Source organism: Nyctereutes procyonoides, unplaced genomic scaffold, assembly GCF_905146905.1.
Source record: "Nyctereutes procyonoides isolate TBG_1078 unplaced genomic scaffold, NYPRO_anot_genome, whole genome shotgun sequence".
NCBI classification, from domain to species: domain Eukaryota; kingdom Metazoa; phylum Chordata; class Mammalia; order Carnivora; family Canidae; genus Nyctereutes; species Nyctereutes procyonoides.
This window is the reverse complement of record NW_026575126.1, coordinates 15672554-15696406: the sequence shown is the minus strand read 5'-3', so window position 1 is coordinate 15696406 and position 23853 is coordinate 15672554. Positions and strand designations below refer to the sequence as shown.

Here is a 23853-nt window from a genome sequence, read left to right as displayed (position 1 = left end):
TCACTTGTCTTCAATACAGTGTGTACTAGGTCAGTATAAATAAAGCAGTGAAAAGGGTGAGAGATTAAAACTAACCAGGGTGATAGACACCATTATTGGAGATTCAGCAAAGAGCCTCAGGAAGCCCTAAAGAGAGCTCCAGGAAAACATGTGATGGAATGTCCCTGAGAGAAAGATATAAATGAAATGAAGCTAATTTTCTCTTTCATTCATGTTAAGTGGGACAGTACACTCTGTTCAGTCCCTGAGGTACAATTTTTCAGGATTACTAATTACTAGATATGGCAGGTAAGGTGATATATGTATCTGTAACAAGTGCAATCTCGGTTTCTTTAAGATCAAACAAGTGCTAAAAATCATTTATGGGGAAAAAAGAAAGGCAGGAAGGTTTAGTTCCTGGGAAGAAAAAAAAGTCTCTAGAAAAATACTTTGGGGATCCCCGGGTAGCTCAGCAGTTTGGTGCCTGCCTTTGGTCCAGTGCCTGTGTCTCTGCCTCTCTCTCTCTCTCTCTCTCTCTCTCTCTCTCTCTCTGTGTGTGTGTGTGTGCCTCTCATGAATAAATAAATAAAATCTTAAAAAAAAAGGAAAATATTTTGACACAAATGTATGGTTTCTAATAGAGAAAACCTAGTATTTCACAAGTAAATGAAAAATTGACTGTTAATACTTATAATTGTTCTCACAATTGCTCTATAACCCAGTTTTTAGTATACTTATTATTGTTCTCAGAGTGAACAGTAATTGTTACAGTTTCTCCCACTTTTATTTTTTTTTTATTTTTTTTTTAAAGATTTTATTTATTTATTTGAGAGAGAGAGGGAGAGAGCATGAGCGGGAGAGGGGCAGAGGGAGAAGCAGGCTCCCCGCTGAGCAGGGAGCCCCACGTGGGACTCAATCCCAGGACCCTGGGATCATGACCTGAGCTGAAGACAGATGTTTAGCTGGCTGAGCCACCCAGGCAGCCCTCTCCCACTTTTAAATATATTTCTGCACACTGTTCTATTTTGTCTACACAATAATCCTGTGACCTAGATATTGTTATTCTATTTTACTAATTCTACTTGGTAGCAGTGCTGGGATTCTCAATGAAGTCTGATTATCTCAGAGCATGTGCTTTAAATGTTGGTGTTAGAAGTAGGATAGAGGCAGGTTTCCTATTCCTAATTTCTCTAGAGTCTAGAGATTGGCATCTAAATTCCCGCATTCAATCTATAGATTTAAGTGGCCTGACTTTTTTGTTTTTAACCATTTTTGAGTGCATAGTGAATTTTAAGTTGTAGTGTTTGCTTTGAGTTTCTTTTGAGCTTCTATGGTTGTCACAGTGATTTTAGGGTGTGGTTGGCTTGGACATGTTTATGTCATATAAGACTGCTGAAGGCTTGTTTACTTTGTTTTTTTATTTATTTTTATTTATTTATTTTATTTATTTATTTTTTGTTTACTTTGTTTATTGCCATTCCAGGATAGCAGAATTTAGCCATCCAGTGGAATTCTTTTGTGTTTATCTTTACAGCTGGAATGTATTAGATCTTTACATGTTGCCTTAACACCCTCTGTGAAAATTCATTCAAAATCAGATTTCCTTTATGTCTTAAAACAGATTGCTTTTTAATAGAGTTCAATTAACTTGATTTGGCTAGGAGAGGAATGAAAGGCATGGTGGTTGGCCCTAGCCAGACAGTGACCTGTAGAATAAAAGCAGTTCTTTTAATTTATTTTACTCCTTTCTTTTGGCATACCCAAATATAAGGTTTTGTGGATGTCTGGATATAGGCCTGTGTATTTCAGAACTGGATGAGGCATAAAGGAAGCTGTTGTAAATAGACTGAAGCAAATCTCATAATTAGAGGGCTTTCCCTAGAATACTATTGGAAATTACACACACTTCAGAATTATGCTAGGGAAGCAACCTTGGATGGCAATCTCTGGAATGAGACATGCTGGTTCAAATCCTGGCTTTTCACTTACTAGTTGAGTGACTTTCCACTGGTGACAGACACTTTATGTCTCATTTTTTTTAATCTGTAAAATATGGGTAATGACACCTAATTTACAGAGTTTAGGCAGGTTAAATAAGATAATACATTTAAAATGCTTGAAATAGTGCCTGGCATATGATAGGTGCTAAATGAATGTTATTGTGGGAATAAAATATTTTATATTATTCAAATTTTAATAAGGTAATATTTAATATAGAAATATGGTTTCTGGAATTCATAGGACAAATCTCTCCATCTGTAGATAAGAATCTTATTCTGTGCTCCTCAGAAAGCCAGTGTTTTATTCATATTGTGTTAAATTGTCCATTGTCATGTCTATAAATGGATGTCTATATGTATGTGGACATATACATGTATGTGTATGTGCATCATATGACAACTTTCATCAGATTATCTAAATTCATATCCAGGCTCTGCTACTTACCAACTGTGATATCTTCGGCGAGTTTCTTAACTTCTCTGTATCTTACTTTCTTCAAATGTATAATAGAGAAAATAGTACCTACCTCATAGATATAAAGTGATCGGCATAGTGATTGGCACATAAAAAGTGCTCAGCAAATGGTAATTGTTGGAGGAAGGGGAGAGAAGAGAGATAAATGAGAAAAGAACAAAATTAAGAGAGTCTGAGAAAAGTAGAAAGAAAGATATATCTGAAGCCTACATGTCTAATAAAATGGGAGGACAAAAATTTCCATCTATGATCCTCCATTTGCCTTTTCCTTTATTATCTCTGCAGATTTTCCAAATATTTAGGAGGTTTATAGTGTTTCTATACTTAAACTGAAGGAAACACTCTTCTGTGTGCTTCAAAGCAGAAGGGCAAAGGGCTAGTTAGTGTCTTTTATCTCTTTTACAAACAATAAGAAGGAAATGATTTACATAATAAATAACAAAATTATAATAAATTTACGATGGCTGTCACCATTTGAGGTTAAGTAAAGGCAGTTCAATGTACATTCTTCTGGCATTTTCTTGGTTCAAGAACTATTTAATAGACCTAGACTTTGGATAAACTAAGAAATGAATGAATAATTTATCAATGAAAGAAAGTCAAGACAAAGTGGAGGTCTTTCTTCTCATCTGACCTCCCAGTTCTGTGGCAAGTTTCCTTTCTTAAGCCTTTGAGTCTCCATGTTTCTTTCTTTTTTTCTTTTTCTTTTTTTTTTTTTTTTAGGATTTTATTTATTGATTCATGAGAGAGACACAGAGAAAGGCAGAGAAGAGGCAGAGGGAGAAGCAGGCTCCTCTCAGGGAGCCCGATGTGGAACTCAATCTCAAGACCCCAGGATCACGCCCTGAACTAAAGGCAGATGCTCAACCATTGAGCTACCCAGGCTGTCCAATTTTGGCTCATTTTTATTTCATATAGGTGATTTCAGTCAGATAAACAATGTGCAGGACCCTTAGTACTTTTATGGGGGAAAATTTTTTTATAAACTTGAGTATTATAATTATGCCAAATTTGCTTCCTTGGGCTTCTTTTGGTTTTGTTGTATTGTTTTATTTATTTTATTTTTTATTTCAGGGAATTCCAGGATTCACTGGTAATATTGGTTCACGTGGTTACCCTGGCAGGCAGGTGAGGTAACTATATTTACATTTTCCTTTTATGTTCCTTTTCATTAATGCATTGTATGTTCTGATTTTCAGAGTTAAAGTTCAAATAATAATTGGCTTATTTTTATTGAATAATGAATTACTCATGGCAAAATAGTTTTAAAATTAAAATTGTAAAAATCCTTCAAAAATATTACTGTTTGTTTAAAGTGGGAGTGGGGTTTCTAAACAGGTATGATGTGATACAGTGGAACCTTCAAAATTAAAATGCCCAAGGGTCAAATAAGATTTTAAAACAATCCTGCTACGGATTTTACAATACTTTCACTCACTAAAATGAAGTAATGGTAAGAGTTAAGATTGTATAACAAGCATTGTTTTTTAATAGCACAGTTATAAAAACTTGAGACACAGTTTGGCATGTATACCACCACCAAATGCTTTTATTTGAAATGAATTCAAGCCTTTGTAATACAGTTTTGAAAATTTACTCTAAACATTTCATATTTAATTTTTTCTAATTTATAATTTTATTTATTTCATGTAGACTAATAATAGAGCAAATTTTCTTTCATAGGTTTTCATGAATTGAAGACTTACTCTTGAAATTAATTATTCATTTAGCATACTGGAAAACTATAGTTGTAATACCTTTTTTATTCTCAAGAATGAGGGAAGTGAAAATGTCAAAAAGTAATCTATAGTTAACAAAATCCCATATTTTAGGTCTTAAAAATACACGGAGAGTATTGTATATTAGAATCTTACCACCAAGTGATGATTTGTATTATCAGAAACATATAAAAATACTCAAGCCTATGGACATTGATCAGAAATTAAAAATGTATTTTTTAAATTATGGGAATATATTTTAGATAAGTTAATTAGATGTGTTTTAAAAAGAACATCGTTTTCCAATGAGAAATAGTTTAATTAAAATTATTTTTTTTGTATCTTATAATGTGTGCTAATTTACCTTATTTAGGTGACTAAAATATATTTTTGTAGAGATTATATATATAGTGCCTCTTTGGTTCTGAAATTCTAAAACTCCTTGAACATATATAATCTTCATTAAGTATACCTAGTTCTGAATTTTATACTTGTAAAAATGATATCTCTTTATATCTTATTTTATTTTACTTATAAACAATGCTTTTAAAATATTATAGCATGATGATGATGATGTCTTTTGTTCACACTAGGGTTTAGCTGGACCAGAAGGTAATCCAGGTCCTAAAGGTGTACGAGTAAGTAACCATTTTCATCCTTTTGTAAGCATGCTTGTATAAAAGTAAAATGAAATATATAAAATAGGTATCAGTTTCACACGTCCACAAGAACACTTTGAATGTAATGCCAGTTTAGCCTGAAAAGGACATTTGTCCAATAGATACTTTCATTTTTAATGGTCACAGAGAGCAGTCTTAACAGTAGTAGGTTTTACATCATTCTTTTCTATTATTTTCTGGCTCCTAGCATAATGTCTGGTAGGTTAGAATGGACTCTATAAACAGTTGTAGTACAATTTATATATGAACATATATAGACCTAATAAATCATGATAAAAAATATGAAGAGTCAAAAAAATTCATATTAATTTCAAGGCTGAGATAATATGATACAAAAACTATCTGGAGAAAAAAATATCTGCAAAGAAGGAAGTAAGCTTATCATATCAAGAATACACCATTGCACTTCCAAACCACTAAAGAGTTTAGACATTTTTAAAAATTTATTTATTTATTTATTTTAAGGATTTTTATTTATTTATTCATTAGAGACAGAGAGAGGGAGAGGCAGAGACACAGGTAGAGGGAGAAGCAGGCTCCATGTAGGTAGCCCGACTCGATCCTGGGATTCTGGGATCACACCCTGACCTGAAGGCAGACGCTCAACTGCTGAGCCACCCAGGCATCCCAAGTTTAGTCACTTTTAATCATTAAGGGAATTAAAAAAAAATTACTGTGATATCTTACATAGTGTGCTACAAATTAAAATCAAAGCTAGTCTAGGAAAAATTAGAAAAAGTAAACTGGAATTTTTGTTTTTAAAATTCTTTATATTAAATAGTTATTTTCCAGAATCCACATCTATGCTTTGTATTATCTAAAATACTTTTTTGAGAGGCGCCTGCATGGTTCAGTCAGTTAAGTGTCCGACCCTTGATTTTGCCTCAGATCTTGTTCTGAGGGTGGAGCTCCCTGTTGGGGTCCCCTCACACAGTTCTAGAGTCTGAGAAGTTCAAGGTCAAGGCACTAGCAGATCCAGCATTTGGTGACAGCCTACTTCATGGCCTGTAGACAGTTGCCTTCTCACTGTATCTTTCCATAGCTGAGATAGCAATCATCTTTCTCATATCTCGTCTTCTAGGGGCACTAAACCCATTCATGAGGGCTCTACCCTCATGCCCTAATTACCTCCCAAAGAGCTCACCTTAAAATACCATCACACTGGTGACTACACTTCAACATATGAATTCAGTCCATAGCAAGAGGCATGAAGTACATTCACATTGTTGTGCAGCCATTACCACCATCCATCCTCAGAACTTTTTCATCTTCCCAAATTCCATCTCTATATCCTTTAAGTAGTAACTCCTCATTCTCACTTCCTCCCAACTTCAGGCAACCATTCTGCTTTCTGTCTCTATAAATTTGATTATTTTGTGTATTTCATTTAAGTGGTATCATACAATATCTATCTTTTTGTGACTGGCTTATTTCTCTAAGCATGATTGTCTTCAGGGTTTATTCATGCGGTAGCACATGTCAGAATTTCCTTCCCTTTTAAGACTGAATAATATTCAATTGTATGTATATTCCATATTTTGTTTATCTATCCATCTGTTAAGCATTTGAGTTACTTCCACCTTTTGGCTATTGTGAATAATGCTGTTCTGCTTCTACAAATGACATTCACTTTTTTTAAAAAAATCTCAATTCTTCAAGTGCCTGGGTGGCTCTGTCAGTTAAGTGTCTGTCTTTGGCTCAGGTCATGATGCCAGGGACCCCTTCTCTTCTTCTGCAGCGCCCCCTGTTTGTGCTTTCTCTCTCTCTCTGTCTCTCTCAAATAATTTTTTAAAAGTCTGAATTCTTCCTTAATGGATATTATTCACTCTGAAAGGTCACCCATTCTCTGATTAAAGTAGCCTTTATAGAAACTAGTCAAAATGGCCTTTTGTATCTGTCCTTCAAATTCCCTTTCACTTGGGCTGTTCTCCGTATCCATAAAATGATTCTGCATTTCAAAACCACTTCCATTTCAACCTCTCTCTAGTTTAGTGATAATTTTTCTTTTTGTTTTCTCCTCAGAGCTCTAGTTTACCTGGAAGGCCTCCAGCATACCTGTCTTACAAACCTTATCTCTCTATAAACTCTTTCTATACGTCTCACATTTCCAATTCCCTGCCAAGATAATTACATTTGAATACCTCATCAACACTGTAAACTCAAAATGACCGAAAGAACTTCTCCTCTTTCTACCAAATAGCATTCCTCTTTGTTTTCTATATTTCTATCAGTGGTTACCATTTGCTTACCATCCAGCCATAAACCTTAGTGTCATCTTTGCCTCAATCTTTATAGAGACCGATACAAAGACCAGTTGCTCCATAGTAAACCTAGTGAATTGTATAGGCTGCAAATTTGATTGTATCAAAACTATGCCTAAATATTTTTTTAATGGCTCACAGTATAAATTCTAGACTTTCCATCATTACACAAAAGACTTTCCTTGATGTGGCCATTGCTACCCTTTAACCCCACTGGTTGCCTATCATCCAAATAGAGCTATTTGCAATTCTATATAAATGCCATGTCATGTCATTCCTATTGATTGAATGAATAGTAGTACATTATTAATGCTGCTCAAATGTTGCCTCATCTGTAAAGCTTTCCTAAATCTTCCCTCTGGGCAATGTTGGTCATTCTGCCTCCAAAGTTTCTGTTGATTTTGTATTTATCACATAATATATCACATAATCATATTTAATTATCATATGATATTACAATGATTTAGTTGTTTGACCCTTTATCCTAGAAAACCATGAACTTCTTGAGCGCACTGACTTTCATATTCATCTTTTAATTGCAGTTCCTGGCACATAATAGGCACTTAAATAATGTTTTTTGAATCGATAATCCAGGCTCATATTCCTTCAAATTTGGACCATTGAAAGAGCGTCTAACAGGTTTTCCTACATTCATTGTTTCTTGTCTCAGATGTATTCTATATCCTGTCAACAGATTAACATTATAGAAATACAACCTAATCTTAGGGCACTACCACAATCCCCTAAAGGCAGTAGCTTCCAGTTGTCTAAAATTCTTAGCTTGAAATTTGAAGGTCTCCTTAATCTAGTCTCCAAACTATCATATACTTTATCTTTTAAATTGAAGAAGTTATTATTTACCACAGAAATATAACTGAAGTGTATTAGGATAAAATACCTTGCACTGTTATTTATATGTGTCCCTTGTTGTCATACCAGTTGGAATCTTCTGTAAGGTACATTGGATCTTTGCTCTTCTCTAAAGCGTCTTACAGGTATAATGCTATCCGTTCCCATTTACAAACACTCCCTGAAGTTCTCTGTTTCCACTCACCGTAATTGTTCTGCTTGGAGTTTTCTTTCTCCATCCTCTGCTTGTCAGGATTTGACCTACTCTGTTAGCCTATCTCAAGTGCCAGTCTTTTTCTAAACATTTTATTGCCTTTACCTCTTGCTACTTTGGAATGAATCTCTTCTCCCTCTGTGCTGCTTTGTATTTTTTGATACTTCCATTCAGCCTTGTATTTTAGTTAATTATATATTTTCTGCCCACTATAAAATTCAACAAAGGAAAGGATTCGGTCTTGATTTTCACTGGTCACTGTGTCTTACGTTATGATCCCTACTTTTTTTTTTTTATGAAAAGATTGTAACTTCTGGAAGGAAGGTGATAAGGTAAAGGGGAAGTTATTTATTCTGTTAAGTCTTAGAGTTTGATATTATTATGAAAAAAATGTGTGATATGTATTTGGAATTACTTATAGGGTAAATGTTCAAATAAAATAAAGATTATTTGCTTACTTTAAGGGATTTATTGGCTCTCCTGGAGAAGTAGGACAACTGGGACCTGAAGGAGAAAGAGTAAGTCCATTTCCTTCAAATATTATTTCTAAAGTAATATGCTTATGATAGTTCAACAGGGTCGTAAGCTCACATTCACTTCATCTTACTGAGTGAAGCAAGCCAGTTTTATGAAAAATCACCTACCAGAAATTAGTTGGACTCCCTAGTATTTTACTGAATTTTGTTTTAAGGAAGTAAGGTAATACAAACATGAACATGTGTGGTTAGCTATTTTAAATTCAATTTTTAAAAAACACAAATTGAAATGGTAAAACATCTAATTATGAAAATTATACTTTATAGTTCATTAATCTTTAAGTATGAACTATTGACAGGTCTTGTGTTTTACAGTACAACATATAGTAAAAAAGTTCAGCCTCAGAAGATATATTTTTTGTTTAATTTCATAATGGAATAGAGCTGTCCATAAATGTGGGTATGAGACAGATGCCTACTGTAATTAAAGGTACTTATGAATAAAGATAGAATCTTTGCTAAATGATTGGTCTTAAAACAGTTAATCAAATAGGTACAGAGTTCTAGCATTCCAACTTCATCATGTTTAGTTTTTGGTGTTGTAAGCAGTTCATTGTTTTCTATTTGTATTCTTTAATTTTACTGTCAGTATTCATTGAAAAAATAGAATTGAACAATACTAGATTTGAAAATAGTCATATCAAAATTTAGCATTCAGTGCTATTATTGTAGGTATACTATTCAGGCCAGAGTTTTCTTCATTTCTGGAAACTGGTTTTTGCAAGTGAAAGTAAACCAGATTGTTCTTTGCTAGATTAAATTTTCAAATATATAGTTTGAGTAAATTATACCACATTTTCTTTTTTTTTTTTTTAAATCTTTTTATTTTTATTTATTTATTTATGATAGTCACACACACACACAGAGAGAGAGAGAGAGAGAGAGAGAGGAGAGAGAGAGAAGCAGGCTCCATGCATCGGGAGCCCGATGTGGGATTCGATCCCGGGTCGCCAGGATCGCGCCCTGGGCCAAAGGCAGGCGCCAAACCGCTGCGCCACCCAGGGATCCCTATACCACATTTTCTTGTAATCACTTGTGAACTTCCTGACAGAGATGAAATATTCAGTTTAAATGTGCTGTAGTGACAATCAAAATGTCCAGTCTTCTTTGGAGAGATGAGGTGAAGATCTTCCCTTGATGAATATACAAGTCGTTTCTTTCATGCAAAAATATCTTCAGTGTGATCCTGCACCTATGCTACTTAATTGCCATGTGATACAGCAGACTTAAAGATCATGTTTCCAATCTATCATGCAAAGAATTGAACTGCTCCTCCTTGACCAAAGGAGTATATACTGCTGTATATCTCAGTATACATATATACATATATCTTGAGCAGCAGATACACTGTTGCTCAAGATATAATACTTTCTTGATCTTATTTCTAGTTAATGATGTAATAAATAGAGCAAATTTAAGTCCTTGCAAAATGTTATCATCTTGAATTTAAGGATCGCATCACTGACCATCATTAGGCACACTGCCTGCAATCATGTTCACTAGTTTTGGCCAGTCTCTGTGGAAATATTAAGACCTGTCTCAAGTCATAAATGTAAGACCATTTTATGGTATTATGGCTATCATGTGTAACATGTCCTAATATTTGGCTACCTCAAAACTTTCATTAAAACTATGAATGATATAGTTATGAATAATATAACTATGGATAATATAAAATGTGTATGTTTAGAGAAGAGAGTAGAAAAGAGACATAGAGAAGACAGGCAAAAAGAGTATAATGCTAATCACTCCTGAAAACAAATAGAAAAATTCCTTCCTGAGAGTCAGTAATAGGTATATGTGTGTATCTATATCTATATCTATGTCTATGTCTATATCTATGACAAAGTGATTATATAATTTTGTCTGTATTATCCTTAGGTTTCCTACTGAGATTTAGTGAGCTACTAAAATTATGAAAAATAATTACCTTACTTTTTGAAAAAAGGTGGGCTATATTATGTAAAAATGTGTAAAGTCTTGATGAAATGAATCCTATTGCTCACCATACTATTTTGATAAGACATTAGATGAGTCTTTATCAAACACTGTTGAACTAAAAGTGGATGGATTACTTCAACTAATGATATCATCTAACTTACCTGTATATACTATAACTCCCAAGCTACATAATTCTAGCAGATTCCTTAGACTCTAAGGCTTCTAAGTAATTCTAAGTCTCAAGGTGATTATATCCGTGAGGATATTTTGGACTGCAAATAACAGAAAATCCCAACTCAAACTGGCTTAAAAATGAGGAAATTTTTAATAATGATGGTAATGATAATAGCAAACAATATACTGGATAGTTATATATAGACAAGGCACTATGCAAATACTTTATATGAATTAATTTCTCTAATGCTCACAAATAGATAGGTACTATTATTATTTTTCTCACTATAGATGAAAAAAATGAGGCATACAGAGAGAAAGATTTGTCTAAGACTATATACAGGTAATAAGAGCCAGGATCTGAGCACAGATGTTCTCGCTCCAAAGCTTGAGTGTTTAATACCATGCCCTACTGCTTCCTACAAGACCAGAAATCTATAGGTTATATGGGATCTAGGCACAATATGATCTTGAGCATAGTGATACCATCTCTCTGCTTTGCCTTGCCTCATGGTAGCTTTACACTAAAGCAGATTTCCTATACAATTGCAGAATTGACAGTGCGAGGGCTAAGTGTGCTTTCATTTATGTGCAGCCAGAAAGATAGGGAGACAGAGAGGAGGTAATTTTCCCTTAGGTGTTGGAAAAGTAAGACCTTCCTATTTATCTGGTTGTGCCAGCTTTGGTTGTGTGCCCACCTCTGGGCAAATAACTATCACCAGAGGAATGTCAGTACCCCATTTAGAAATACAGATAGCATGCATTTCAGAATAAAATCAGGATTCTGTTATGAAGGAGAAAAGTAGATACTTTAGTTAATTTAATATATTAAAGCTTCTCTGAATGTCATACCAGTTTAATAAACAATTCATTTTTCTCTTCATCATACTTCATTAACTGATGTTTGAGAAAAAAAAAGATCTGTAATATCTATCTCATTCATTTATTCAACAAATGTTCATTTTTGACTTTTATATATTCTAGGGTGTTCCTGGGATCCGGGGAAAGAAGGGTCTTAAGGGAAGACAGGTAATTCAACTTTTATTTTTTGAGGTTCGGTTCAGAGAAATATAGTCTAATTATGTGCATATTTCTCACCTATACAAATATAAATGTAGTTGTTCTTGTTGTAAATGATCTATCTCATTCAACAGAATTTAAATTTTGCTACCTTAACAGTCTATCAAATAAGACCTGAGACTGTGAAGGAAAAATTAGATTTAAAAAATATGAAATTTAAAAACTAAAAATAAAAAATAAAAAATATGAAATTTAACGCTCCTAACCTATTTAATAGACCAGTGGAAGAGACTTTTATCCATAGGATAAGGAATTAAAATGTCACAGAAAATATATGAACAGTTTAAAACAATAATGATAGCACTATTCACTCTCATATTCTATAGGTTTTAAAAATGCCTGCTTCAAATACTAGCTCAGAAGCTATATTTTTTATATTTTTAGCTTTTTATATTTTCAGATAAAAAAATCAAGGAAAGTGAATTTTGCCAGAGAATATAATAATTTCAGAGATGGGAGGAAATTTTGACATCATCTTTATACCCCTATCATTTAACAGATATGAAAACTGTGTTTCAGGGAAGCATCCTCATGTTATCTTGGCTAAATTAGTGTAGCTAACTAGCCACATCCTTTTCCTTTTCGCTTGTGTTGTTTTTACTGTTATCCATAGGTATTTGTAGGGTAACACTTTCTGTGCTACACTGTATTCTCTAGTCTATGAGGAAGGAAATTGGTTTTTTTGTAACAACTTTTCTAAAATTTTGGTGTATATAAATAAAGCCTTGATGATAATTATAAAAGATTACAGACCTCACCATACTCATCCTTTTAAAGCATTTGTTCTTGAACTTTGCAGTATTTCTAGAAGGTAGATTAGAATAGGTATTAATGTCATCATTATATAGGTGAGGAGAATGAGGCTTAGTGATGTTCAAAGACATGCTCAGAATCTTTATAGATAATGGTGGTAGATGTAGAATTTAAAGTTTCACTTTAAAGATTTCAGTTTATTAAGATAAGCTTAATAGACTGTCAAGAAATTGAAAATAAGTAAACCATTTTGTTTTCTTACATTTATATTCAACTTTAGAGCTAATCTTCTAGCACTTCTAACCACAGAAATGGTCACCATCACCATCTGCATTTTTTTTTAAGATTTTATTTATTTATTCATGAGAGACACAGAGAGAGAGAGAGAGAGAGAGAGAGAGAGAGAGAGAGAGGCAGAGACACAGGCAGAGGGAGAAGCAGACTCTATGCAGGGAGCCCGACATGGGACTCAATTCTGGGTCTCCAGGATCACGCCCTGGGCCGAAGGCAGACGCTTAACCCCTGAGCCACCCAGGTGTACCACCATCTGCATTTTTAACGCTTAGGCACTCTGATAAATATTTTGTATGCCATCTCATTTAATTACACTCTTATACTACAAAATGTTATGTTACTTCTTTCTATTTAAGCCCTCATACACACACTCCAAACAGAAATACCTCTCTAATTATCATGTGCAAATATTTAATCTAAATATGCAGAGTTCTCAAAATTGAGAGTAGGTGAAATTTATCTCCTCTATTCTTGTCTTCTCCATTCTTCATCTTTATTTTTTTGTCCTTTTCCTATAAAAATATGACATCAGTGAAAAAAATGAATAAATTTATTTATAGTATCATATAAATTATTTCTAATGGTTCAACTGTTATGTTATTTATTAGTAATTATATGTTAAGTGTAGTTTAAGACAAAATAAATAATCTGCAATGGTGGAATTTTAGGTATTGTTGAAAAACTAGAGTGTTTTCCCAAAGCTCCTGTGATACATCACTTACGTTGCTACTAACTTCATTTATTAATATGGCTGGTTTTATATAAATATTAATTTATCTTGGAAATGTATAGGCAATTTCCAGTTTCCTGCTCCACCATGAACTCTAAAATTATCCATGGAAATTTATAGATAACTTCTGTTTTTTTTACTCCCAAGTAAAAATTATCCAACAGATGCTATTGAATTAAAAAGAGAAGTTCAAGAAAACTGTGGGAAAATAATGAATAGAATGATTACTGGGTTGATTATACTATCCTTTACATTACAAAATTTGTATATTTTTATTGCTTTAAAAACATATGCCCTTCTCACAGATTCAGATCCTTAGGAAAATTATATTTGAAAAACATATGTACCTCATTTTTCCTAAATAGTGTTTATAGTAGAAAATCTGTCTGGTGCTATAATATGTCATGTATGCTATATGTACTTTTGTTTTTACCGCAAAATGATTTGGCCACGTTTATGAGGAAATCACAGCATTAAAGTAAGATACAGTTACAGCCACAAGTCAAATTATGCCAAGGCTGACCTCAGACACTATTTTAGAAGTGAATCTTATGTATAAATGCTCTCCTATGTTCTGTTTATTATAAGTAAAATCATCTTCAAATAGCTTTGACATTAAGTAAGGGCAAATGTATTAGCATGGGATATTATGCATTATGGGACACTTGTATTTCAAATTAGATGATTAAAATTCCATGGGAAAAATGATTACTTAGTACTGCTTTAATAATAGTAAAAGAAAAATATCTTTAAATGATGTATCCACTCTCTGATGTAGAAAATATTAAGTGTGTAGAAAACAAATTTGGCCATTTTTTCGTGTCCATTTATTAAATTATGTATACTATCTGTTACTACATATGAAGTAGATACTCAAATACTGAGGCAGAGTAAAGCATTCTAGCCCACCATAAAGGAGAGGACAGAAACCTATATATCTGAAAGAATGTAATAGAAACCTGGAATTATTAAAATCTGAAAATACCTGTATCTAAAAAACTTCCGGGTATGCATATGTCAAAGACAGTTACTTCCAGTTTTCAGCTGATTTCAGAGTTGTTTAGAAATGTGGATTCATGCTTTATTAGGATACTCCTATATAGATCTCATGTTATTTCATATACTCTCATGAGTATGAATCTTATCTGATGTACTTTAGATGTATTATAATCATCACTTTCCTTTAATTAATCTGATTATTCTTCTTTTGTATTAAATTAGCTCATTTCCTCAAATTTTAGGTAGATGGAGATATGCGATCTTATGAACATAGAATATGTTTCAGTTTGAAGTACTTTTTATAATGTAATTTGTAGAAAACTAATAATTCTTTTTGGATAATCCCTTAAGTTTTATGTAATATTTTACACAGGTTTTTAAAGTCTCTGAAATTAAGGCCAGAAGCTGGTAAAATAAATTACTTCACTTTCTGTATTGTGGATGATATGAGACACTTTGAAAGTCAAAATAGACATAGAAAACTTCAAAAGACAAGTTCAGTTCCTTCTAAATATTAATCAAGATGAGCTTCTTTGCAGTACTGAGTTGGTTTCTAATCTGTGTACTAAAGCTGTGTGTTTGATATGAAGTTGACCAAAATATTAATATATATGTGTCTCTCATATAGAGACATAACATATAATTTTAGGTGTATAGCATGCAGAAACATAGAGGGAGTAGTAAGAGTACTGTCCAAAGTTGTTCAGTGAGTTGGTAACATTACTAAGCTTAGGCTTGGAAAACTTTTGCTATCAATCATATGCTCCTACTGCTGGCTAAATCATCACTTATTTTCCTGAATAAACACTAAGCATGGAATTAAGTTGTTGTGAATCAGCTTCCTTAGTTATTTCTGTATTTTTTTTAATAAAATGATAGACTTAAAGTAAGAGATATCTTCTCCTAGAGAGTATAAATATTATATGAACTCTTTTGAAAATGGAAACATTTCAAAATAACATACTATTTTGGTTGTTCAAGAGTTATTTAGTCTTTAGCCTCATACTGCTATTTTTAAATTTAACGTTTCAGTTAAAAGATTTTTCATTTTAAATCTTACTTCCTTGAAAACTTTTCCCCAAAATGAAACATTGTATTTATCCAGTGTTTACAGATTGATGTTTATAACACAATGTGTTTTTGTTTTTTCAAGCAGGAAAAGAAAACTAATTTTGGTGGGAGTTTGGTTTATTTTAGGATTAGAGTGTGTAAAAGTAGATATATTAACAAGTTTATTTGTCCTTTGGTCTTATGTCATTGGCCTTTGAGAAGTTTTTTCTTCCCTATAGTATAAACTATTTTTTTGTTTCAAGATCTTAGTATAAGGTATTTACTAATAATCGTTAATTATTTTTAAAGACCTCATGTGATCAGTCAGATATTAGTCAATATTTCTGTACTTATGCTTTTGAGTATTAAGATATTATAATTCTTACCTATTTCCTTCCTTCCCTCTTGAAACAAAATCATTACTGTCAGTTAATATTAGAAGACAGCCACAGAGCTCTAAGTGCCATTCATCCATTATTTTATGCGGTCTATGTATATAGCTTGAATTTATCTCAAGTTCTTTCTGAAGAGATCTCTGATAAAAACAAAGTACTAGACCATCTTTATTGGTCAAGATTCTTAAATAGCATAGAACTACCTTTGTATTTTATATGCTTTTACTGTCTTTATTGGAAAAGCTTCTTGGAACATATTGGATGAGCCAGATTCTTTAAAAGCATAAGTCATCCACCAATTTATAATGGAAAAAAGAAAGCTATTTAAAAAGAGAGAAGGCAGGGAGAGGTTTCATATGTATTTGTTAACATCAGGTTTTATAAGTATTACCTAATTGTAAGCAGCTTCTTTTTTTAATGCAAAGATTTCAAACTTCATTCTGTAATGCCACAGTCAGGAAGTTCTATAGTTGCTTTTTTTTTAAAAAAAAAGCATTTTACATGGCTCCCAGATTGATTTAATCACTAGTATCTTTGTTGTACTAAGTTGGTTATGCAAATTTATATGACTCCACAGATCTAAAATATTTATGCCAGAACTGACTTGTTGGGATTGAAGATAAACATGAAATTGGAGCTGGAATTTATTCTCAATAACACCTAGAAAATTATTGTCAAAATATAGAGATTTTTGAAGGGGTTTTTCAGACCTGATAGGAATAGATTATAAATAATCAAATCATTTTACATTAATGTTTGACAAAGAAAAAGTGTACTCAGTTTTCTTCCTATGAAAATCAAAATATGCCTTATTGTCTGCCTTAGAATGGCAGACAAAATAACACCCTTAAGGCACCTAGACTTCAGAGATGTTTACTTTTCTAACTATAGAAAGGAGTGTCTCCTCCTCTTTTCTCATACATCTTTCTGTTAGAAGGGTCTATTTAAAGTAAACTGTATTTTGGCTTCTAACTCCAGTGTTAGAATTTCAGAATATAAAATCCTTCTGTTAGACATCTGTTATTAGTTTCTATCCTTAGCCCAAGACAGTCTTAAATACGTGTTGCACAATAGGTCTCAGATACATACATTTTATCAAGAATTTGGAGACAGTGCTTCCTTTGTTCGAGGAAAAGATTGTGGTTAATTCGATTATAGATAAAGTACTACTGTTGCTAGAGCATTCTGAAAAAAATGTTATTAACCTTTAAGTGATTCTATGTCTTTCAGAAAAATGTATTTTCTGATTTTTACTTACTAGTTTTAGTCTGTAGTGACTATATTTGGTTTACAATAGCTTAACAAGATGTATGGAAGAGATGAGGACATTGAATTAAACCTACCTTCCAGGTTGGGATAAATAGAAAAGAGAGATACCCAATGAACTATAGCTGATAATTTGGGAGAAGTCCAGGCAGAGCATGATTTCTTAGAGATTATAAAACTAACAGGTGGAAATTCAGACAGGCAGTTATTTTTAGGGCAGATAATGTAAAGGAAAACTCAAGAGTCCTGTAGGTTATCAAAGTCAGGAATGTGAGTGTAAATATGGCCATGAGGCTTGGCTTAGGTTCTCAGTGACGAAAAATGACAAGAATAAGGTGGGGTCCTTATGATTGAGGGATAGAACATGTTGTATACCAAAACTGCTTCATGGACACAAGAAGGCAGCAGATTGCAATTTCCACAACTGGGGTATAAAATAGAACAAAGCAAGAATTTGAATGTGAGAACTGGGGCCCCAATCATAACTAGGTAAACAGTAAGCCTGACTTGAAGCTAAGTCTCTGAGAATTGGGCTAAAAGTCCTTAAATTCTTACCTAAGTTTAAAATTAGTTTCAACTAACAGAACATGGTTGACCCTTGAAGTATGGATCAAATTATCCAACCTGTGAGGAAAAGAAAGCGGAAGAAACTGAATCTACACAGAGTACTTCACACTCTCGCCTTTTCCTATAGTAATTATACTTTCTTTTTGAAGGATTTAAAAATATCACAATTTCGTGGTAATATATATTCATGTTTAAAATGTGCAGAGGTAATTACCAGGTTTTATTTTTAGTGTTTCTAAGCTAAGACAAGTTAGTTGATCTTCTCTTTTTATTGCTTAGTCTTAGAAAAAGTTGTATTTCTATTTTTGTTGATAATGCCTACTTAGTGTGTCTTTTATGATAATTTTTATTTATCATTACTTTAAATTGAATATGCTATTTCTAAACCATTGTTCTCTGAAAAGAGCAAAGTATATTCTTTTTTTTTTAGCAAAGTATATTCATAGTTAACTGTGGCCTTTAACAGAAAAATTTTGCATTACTTTTGTTTTTTAAAATTCCATAAATGTAGTCATTAGTATTTATGGTTATTTTGGTCCTCATACTTTCCTAATTATTTTATATGCAGTATTTTTCTAATTTCTTTGTAGAATTAGGAAAATAATCATTTTACTAGACTCTCTAAGCAATAAGTTTCCCACTGTTTCAAGACATTTAGGTATACTGCCAAGTATAGTATCTATCCTCTAAAATATTAATACCATGCACATATTTAGGCATACCAAGTCTAGAATAGTTCTTAGTGTTATGTAACTACTATGTTTGATTGACAGTACCACTGTTAGGTTCCAGGCAAGAGAGAAACTTGATCTGGGCACTATACTTTTGAGGACCCTGTACATCACAAATAAATAAATATATTAAAAACAAAACACATAAGTGCCCATGTCACTTAGGATCCAGCACTTAGCATTGGTGTAATATGACCTGTAATTTAGACCACTCTTATTGCCATGTATTATCTATTACTATAAAACAAGTTACTCCTAGTGACTTAAAACAACAATAACTATATATTATTTTTCAGAGTTTTTTGTGGGTTGAAAATTTGGAAATACTTTATTTGGGTGGGTCTAGCATAGGGTTTCTCATGAGGTTACAGTTAAGATTTTGGGCAACACTACTATCATCTGAAGGCTTGACTGGGGTTGGAGGATCAGCTTTTAAGGTGGCTCACTTGCAAGCCAGCCATGTTAGTGCTAGATGCTGGCAGGCCTCATTGCCTATTCATAGAGACCTCTCCACATAGAACTTGAGTGTCTTCACAGCATGATTGTTGGCTTGCACCATGGTCCATGACAACAATGTAGAAGGTGTAGTGCCCTTTATGACCTACCCCAGAAGATACACTGTACTTCAATATTCTGTTAGTCAATAGGTGAGTCATGATTCAAAATGAGAGCATACTACACAAAGGCATTAATATCAGGAAGTGAGAATCATGGGGGTCCATCTTTGAGGCTGGCTATCACAATTTAATGTCTTTAGGCCTCAGGGAAATTCTTTGTATCTGTGGCCTATAATCTCATGTCCGAACGTCATGAAGCTTTGTAGGTGGTGTCACTGCCAAAAATAGAGATAGAAACTGCTCAAGATTGTGGCGAGGATTTGGTCAGGGAGCAGAAGCACTTAGATAAGAGGAAAGATGAATTAATTAACTTATCTAATTCTTCTTTCAGTATGAATGCAATAGAATCCTGTATAATGAAGTACTGTTTCCTGATAATGCAGACTTCTATTTTCTTCCTTCTTTTTGTGTTAGGATTTATGGTTTCAAAGGGAATAGAGTTAGTTCAGTATTTGCAACAGCTGCACCTAGAAACTGAAATATTTTGCATTCTTAAACAATTTATATTACTCCTAAATTTGCATTTAATAATTACAAACACAAAATTCATGAAGAATGATAAAAATTCTTTGCATTTGGAACTAGTTGAATATGAAATACCAAAATGAGGAAGCTTTTAAAATATAGATATTTAATTAGATTAAATTTTTAAAGTTTTAAGTAACTATAAAATTTCTGCTTAGGGTCACAAGCCTGCAGTCAAAATGTCAGCGGGCTGCATGATCATCTGTAGGCTTGGCTAGGGAAGAGTTCACTTCCAGCTTCATTCATGTTGTGAGAAAACCTCATTTCTTCAAGGCTATAGAATTGAACCCCTAGGTCTTTTGTTGGCTTATGGCTATAGACCAGGTCTTGGCTATAGATTTAGGTCCTATGGGCTGACCATAGTTCCTAGAGCTCATTCACAATTCCCTGCCATTTGGGCATCTCCATCATAGCTGCTTATTTTATCAAGCTCGCAAGGAAGGTTTTTAGCTCCAGGCTGCTAAGATGGAATCTTATATAGTATAATGTAATCATATTGGTGACATCCCATCACCTGTTCTATATTCTGTTAGGATAAGCAGATCATAGGCACACCCTCATTCAAAGGGTGGGTATCACACAAAAGCGTGAATAGCAGCAGCAGGAGGTCGGAATTATAGGAAGTCACCTTAAACTCTGTCCATTATACTGATCAAACAGTGGAAAGGAGCAAGAACATTATTCATGACTTGAAGAGATCAAATGAAATCCCTGAAATGTCATATTCTTCATAAAATAAAATTTTATAACTCATCAAAATGATTAAAATGTAAGAAAGAGAATTATGCACAACACAGAACAAACAATGAGACTCTGGCTTGCCCACTAGTAGACACTTATTACATTGATGAAATTGGCAAATTGGGCAAGAAAGCAAAAACTCAAGCTTCCCTATGGGTGATAATCCCAGAAAATGATTAATAAATCCTTTGGCAGGAATAAAGGTATTCCTAGGAAAGCACAATTTGATTTAAATTAATGGTTATAATTTTCTACTAGGTAAATGTGAGAGAAAATTTAGTATTTGATATTATAGCAAATTCTCTCAAGTGGAAAAAGAAACTATAGAAACTTATCTTTTGTATTCTAAGTTCAAAGGCAAAGTGTTTTCTCACTATTGTTCCATGTTTCACAACCAATCCTTTAAGAGCAGTTATTGACAATGGAGACTTGTGACTGCAAACATTTAGGTTCCTAATTAAAGGAACACAGAACCTCTCCTGCATTTAAAAAAAAAAACATGCATGTAATTACTAGAAATGAAATAACTTATAAACAGTAAACACATGACATATTCAACAACATAAAAACATTGGTATGATGTTTTTTAAAAGAAAATAAATGTCCAGTATGTAGATAGATATAACAATGCCTTTTTGTGGCATTAATTGTGCTATATTTCATATACAGGTAAGTATATCTAGGTTTAATAGGAATTATTTCAGAAATTGATGACCCAATGGTCAATATCTAAGAAGGATAGAAAATAAATAAATGATATCTGTCTAGACGAGAGAATTAAGAATGAAATGAAGGGACACCTGGGTGGCTCAGTGGTTGAGTGTCTGCCTTTGGCTGGGGTTGTGATCCCGGGCCTTGGGGTTGAGTCCCACATCATGCTCCCCAGGGAGTCTGCTTCTCCCTCCACCTAAGTCTCTGTCTCTCTTTCTCTGTGTCTCTCATGAATAGTAAGTAAGTAAGTAAATAAATAAATAGAATGAAATGAAATGTTTATTGGGAAGTTAAGTGAGAGGAGAAATAATACAGAAAAAATTTAAAAGTAGGTATTACTCAGTTTAACTACATTGTTTTAGGAGCAAAGTCAAGTTGAACAGCTAATATTTATTGTAATGTTGAACTGCCAGAAGAATAGAACGTTGAAATTAATAAGTTTTCCATTACTTATTATGCTAGTGCAGATTTTGTGGTAAGTGAAGAATTGATCATAGAATTGATCCTTCCCTTTCTCCCCCTGGGGGGGAAAATCACTAGTTTTATGGAAAACTGAACTGGAGAGCAGCTCCTCCTACTGGGTGAGGATGAAGCCACTCATTCCCAAATAACGTATCTTCTAGGCAATCCTGAGTGAGTCCCCAAGGATGTTTTCAGTAGTCTGTCTCAACTAGTTCAGACTGATTGTGTCTTCATTTTTTAAGAAAAACTGTTGGGATCTAATTCACATACCATAAAATTCACTCTTTAAAGTGTACAGTTCAGTGGTTATTATGCTGACAGAGTTGTGTAGCTGTCACATTACTTTTAGAACATTTTCTTCACCCAGAAAGAAACCCTGTACCCATTAGCAGTCACTGCCCAATTCTCCCTGCACCACCAGCCCTAGGCAAACAATAATCTGTTTTCTAATGTCTCTGGGTTTGCCTCTTCTGGATAGTTCATGTTAATGGAATCATGCAGTATGTACCCCAGTCTTTATGATTTTTTTTCAGTCTTTATGATTTCATTGAACTTTCTGAAAAACCTACTTATGATCTATCTAAAAAATCAATCATCTCTCATGTTTCATATTTATTACAGAATTTTTCCTCCACTTTTTCCATTACCTGCACATCATAAATACTTTGAAATACCCTTATTAGCTCATACCAAATAGTATGATGTATTGCAGATATGTGAGCTTGTTGACAACAGAATTTGACTTCCAAGGACAATGAAAGCAAAACGCCTGCCTGAACTTCAACTGACTTTGAAGAGGGTATGGCTACAATATGTTTGACTACACAGATGGTTTTTGCATTATCCTCTGATTACAGAATAAGAAAAACTTCTAGTATGAGTTAACGATGCCTTAGAAGGATCACACTTTTTTTTTTTCCTATTGCTAAACTATCTTTTAAATTTAGCCCATTTGTATTTGTACTGGTAACCAGTGATTTTTGACAATCTTTTAAATATGTATTAAATAACTGGTTTACCTAAATAAAGAGATTATAAGACTCTAATGATGTACTTTTATTTCTGGGAGCCTTTTTCTTTTTTTAAGATTTTTTTTTTTATTCATGAGAGACAGAGAGACAGAAACATAGGTAAAAGGAGAAGCAGACTCCGTCCAGGGAGCCTGATGCAGGACTTGATCCCAGGATCCCAGAATTATGACCTGAGCCAAAGGCAGACACTCAACCACTGAGCCATCCAGGTGCCCCTTATTTCTGTTAGTCTTACAAAAATTTTAAAAATGAATATTATTAAAATGTTGATGATAATCTTATAAATTATTTCACAAAGTAGTTGTTAAAAAGTGAGCTTTTAAAGTTGATAAATCTAGTGGCAAATATTTAGAGAAGAATTGTAGTATATAAAGTAAGAGTAACCAAGTAATTGAGTTATTTTACAAAAGGATGTATAATAAGTAAGTAAGTGTATTACTTACTACCCTTCATAGTTTACAGTGTAGAATCCACAGTAGGCACTGGAGAAGCTTGATTTTCAGTCACACCACATTTTATGGTTGCAGTATTTATGTGCATTGTGGCTTTCCCCAATAACAAAGTACTTAAATGATTTGTTATATGTTTATCATATCTTGAAATGATGAGCTAAAATATTCAGTGTAGAATAGGAGAAAGAGCACGGACTCTGCATTCAGACTTCCTCCATTCCAATCTCAGTCGCACTCATCACTGATGGAGTGTAAGTGACAAGCTCTCTGTGCTTTAGTTTTCTCAACTGCCAAGTGAGGATAGCATTCATTGATTTGACTTGTTAGGAAGATAAAATGAAGTAGTATGTATATAATAAAGTGTTTAAAGACCTTAGCACATGGTAAGTGTGCTAAGTACATGCTTAAATAATATTAGCCATTTCATTCTTTGTGATTTGGGTCTAGGAATGGCAAGAAATAATGGAGATAACTAATGAATTGGTCAGAGAAATCTTTCTTATGTTCCCTTTTATTCAGTGATTCTTTATATTGTGACGAACAAATGTTTATTTTCTCCAACTTAGTTTTTTGTATATATTATGTGGCATGTCAAATAATTTTTGTAAAATGTAGAAATATT

General features: G+C 33.3%; 1 protein-coding gene across 1 annotated transcript in view; it reads left to right on the top strand.

The window, feature by feature from the left end:
* Positions 1-23853, top strand: part of COL24A1 (collagen type XXIV alpha 1 chain) — a 384669-nt gene that overhangs the window by 72978 nt on the left and 287838 nt on the right. Inside the window, exons 10-13 of the mRNA XM_055339781.1 lie at positions 3529-3582; positions 4766-4810; positions 8641-8694; positions 11812-11856. Of these exons, the coding sequence (XP_055195756.1) occupies positions 3529-3582; positions 4766-4810; positions 8641-8694; positions 11812-11856 (198 nt within the window). The remainder of the gene's footprint in view (positions 1-3528; positions 3583-4765; positions 4811-8640; positions 8695-11811; positions 11857-23853) is intronic.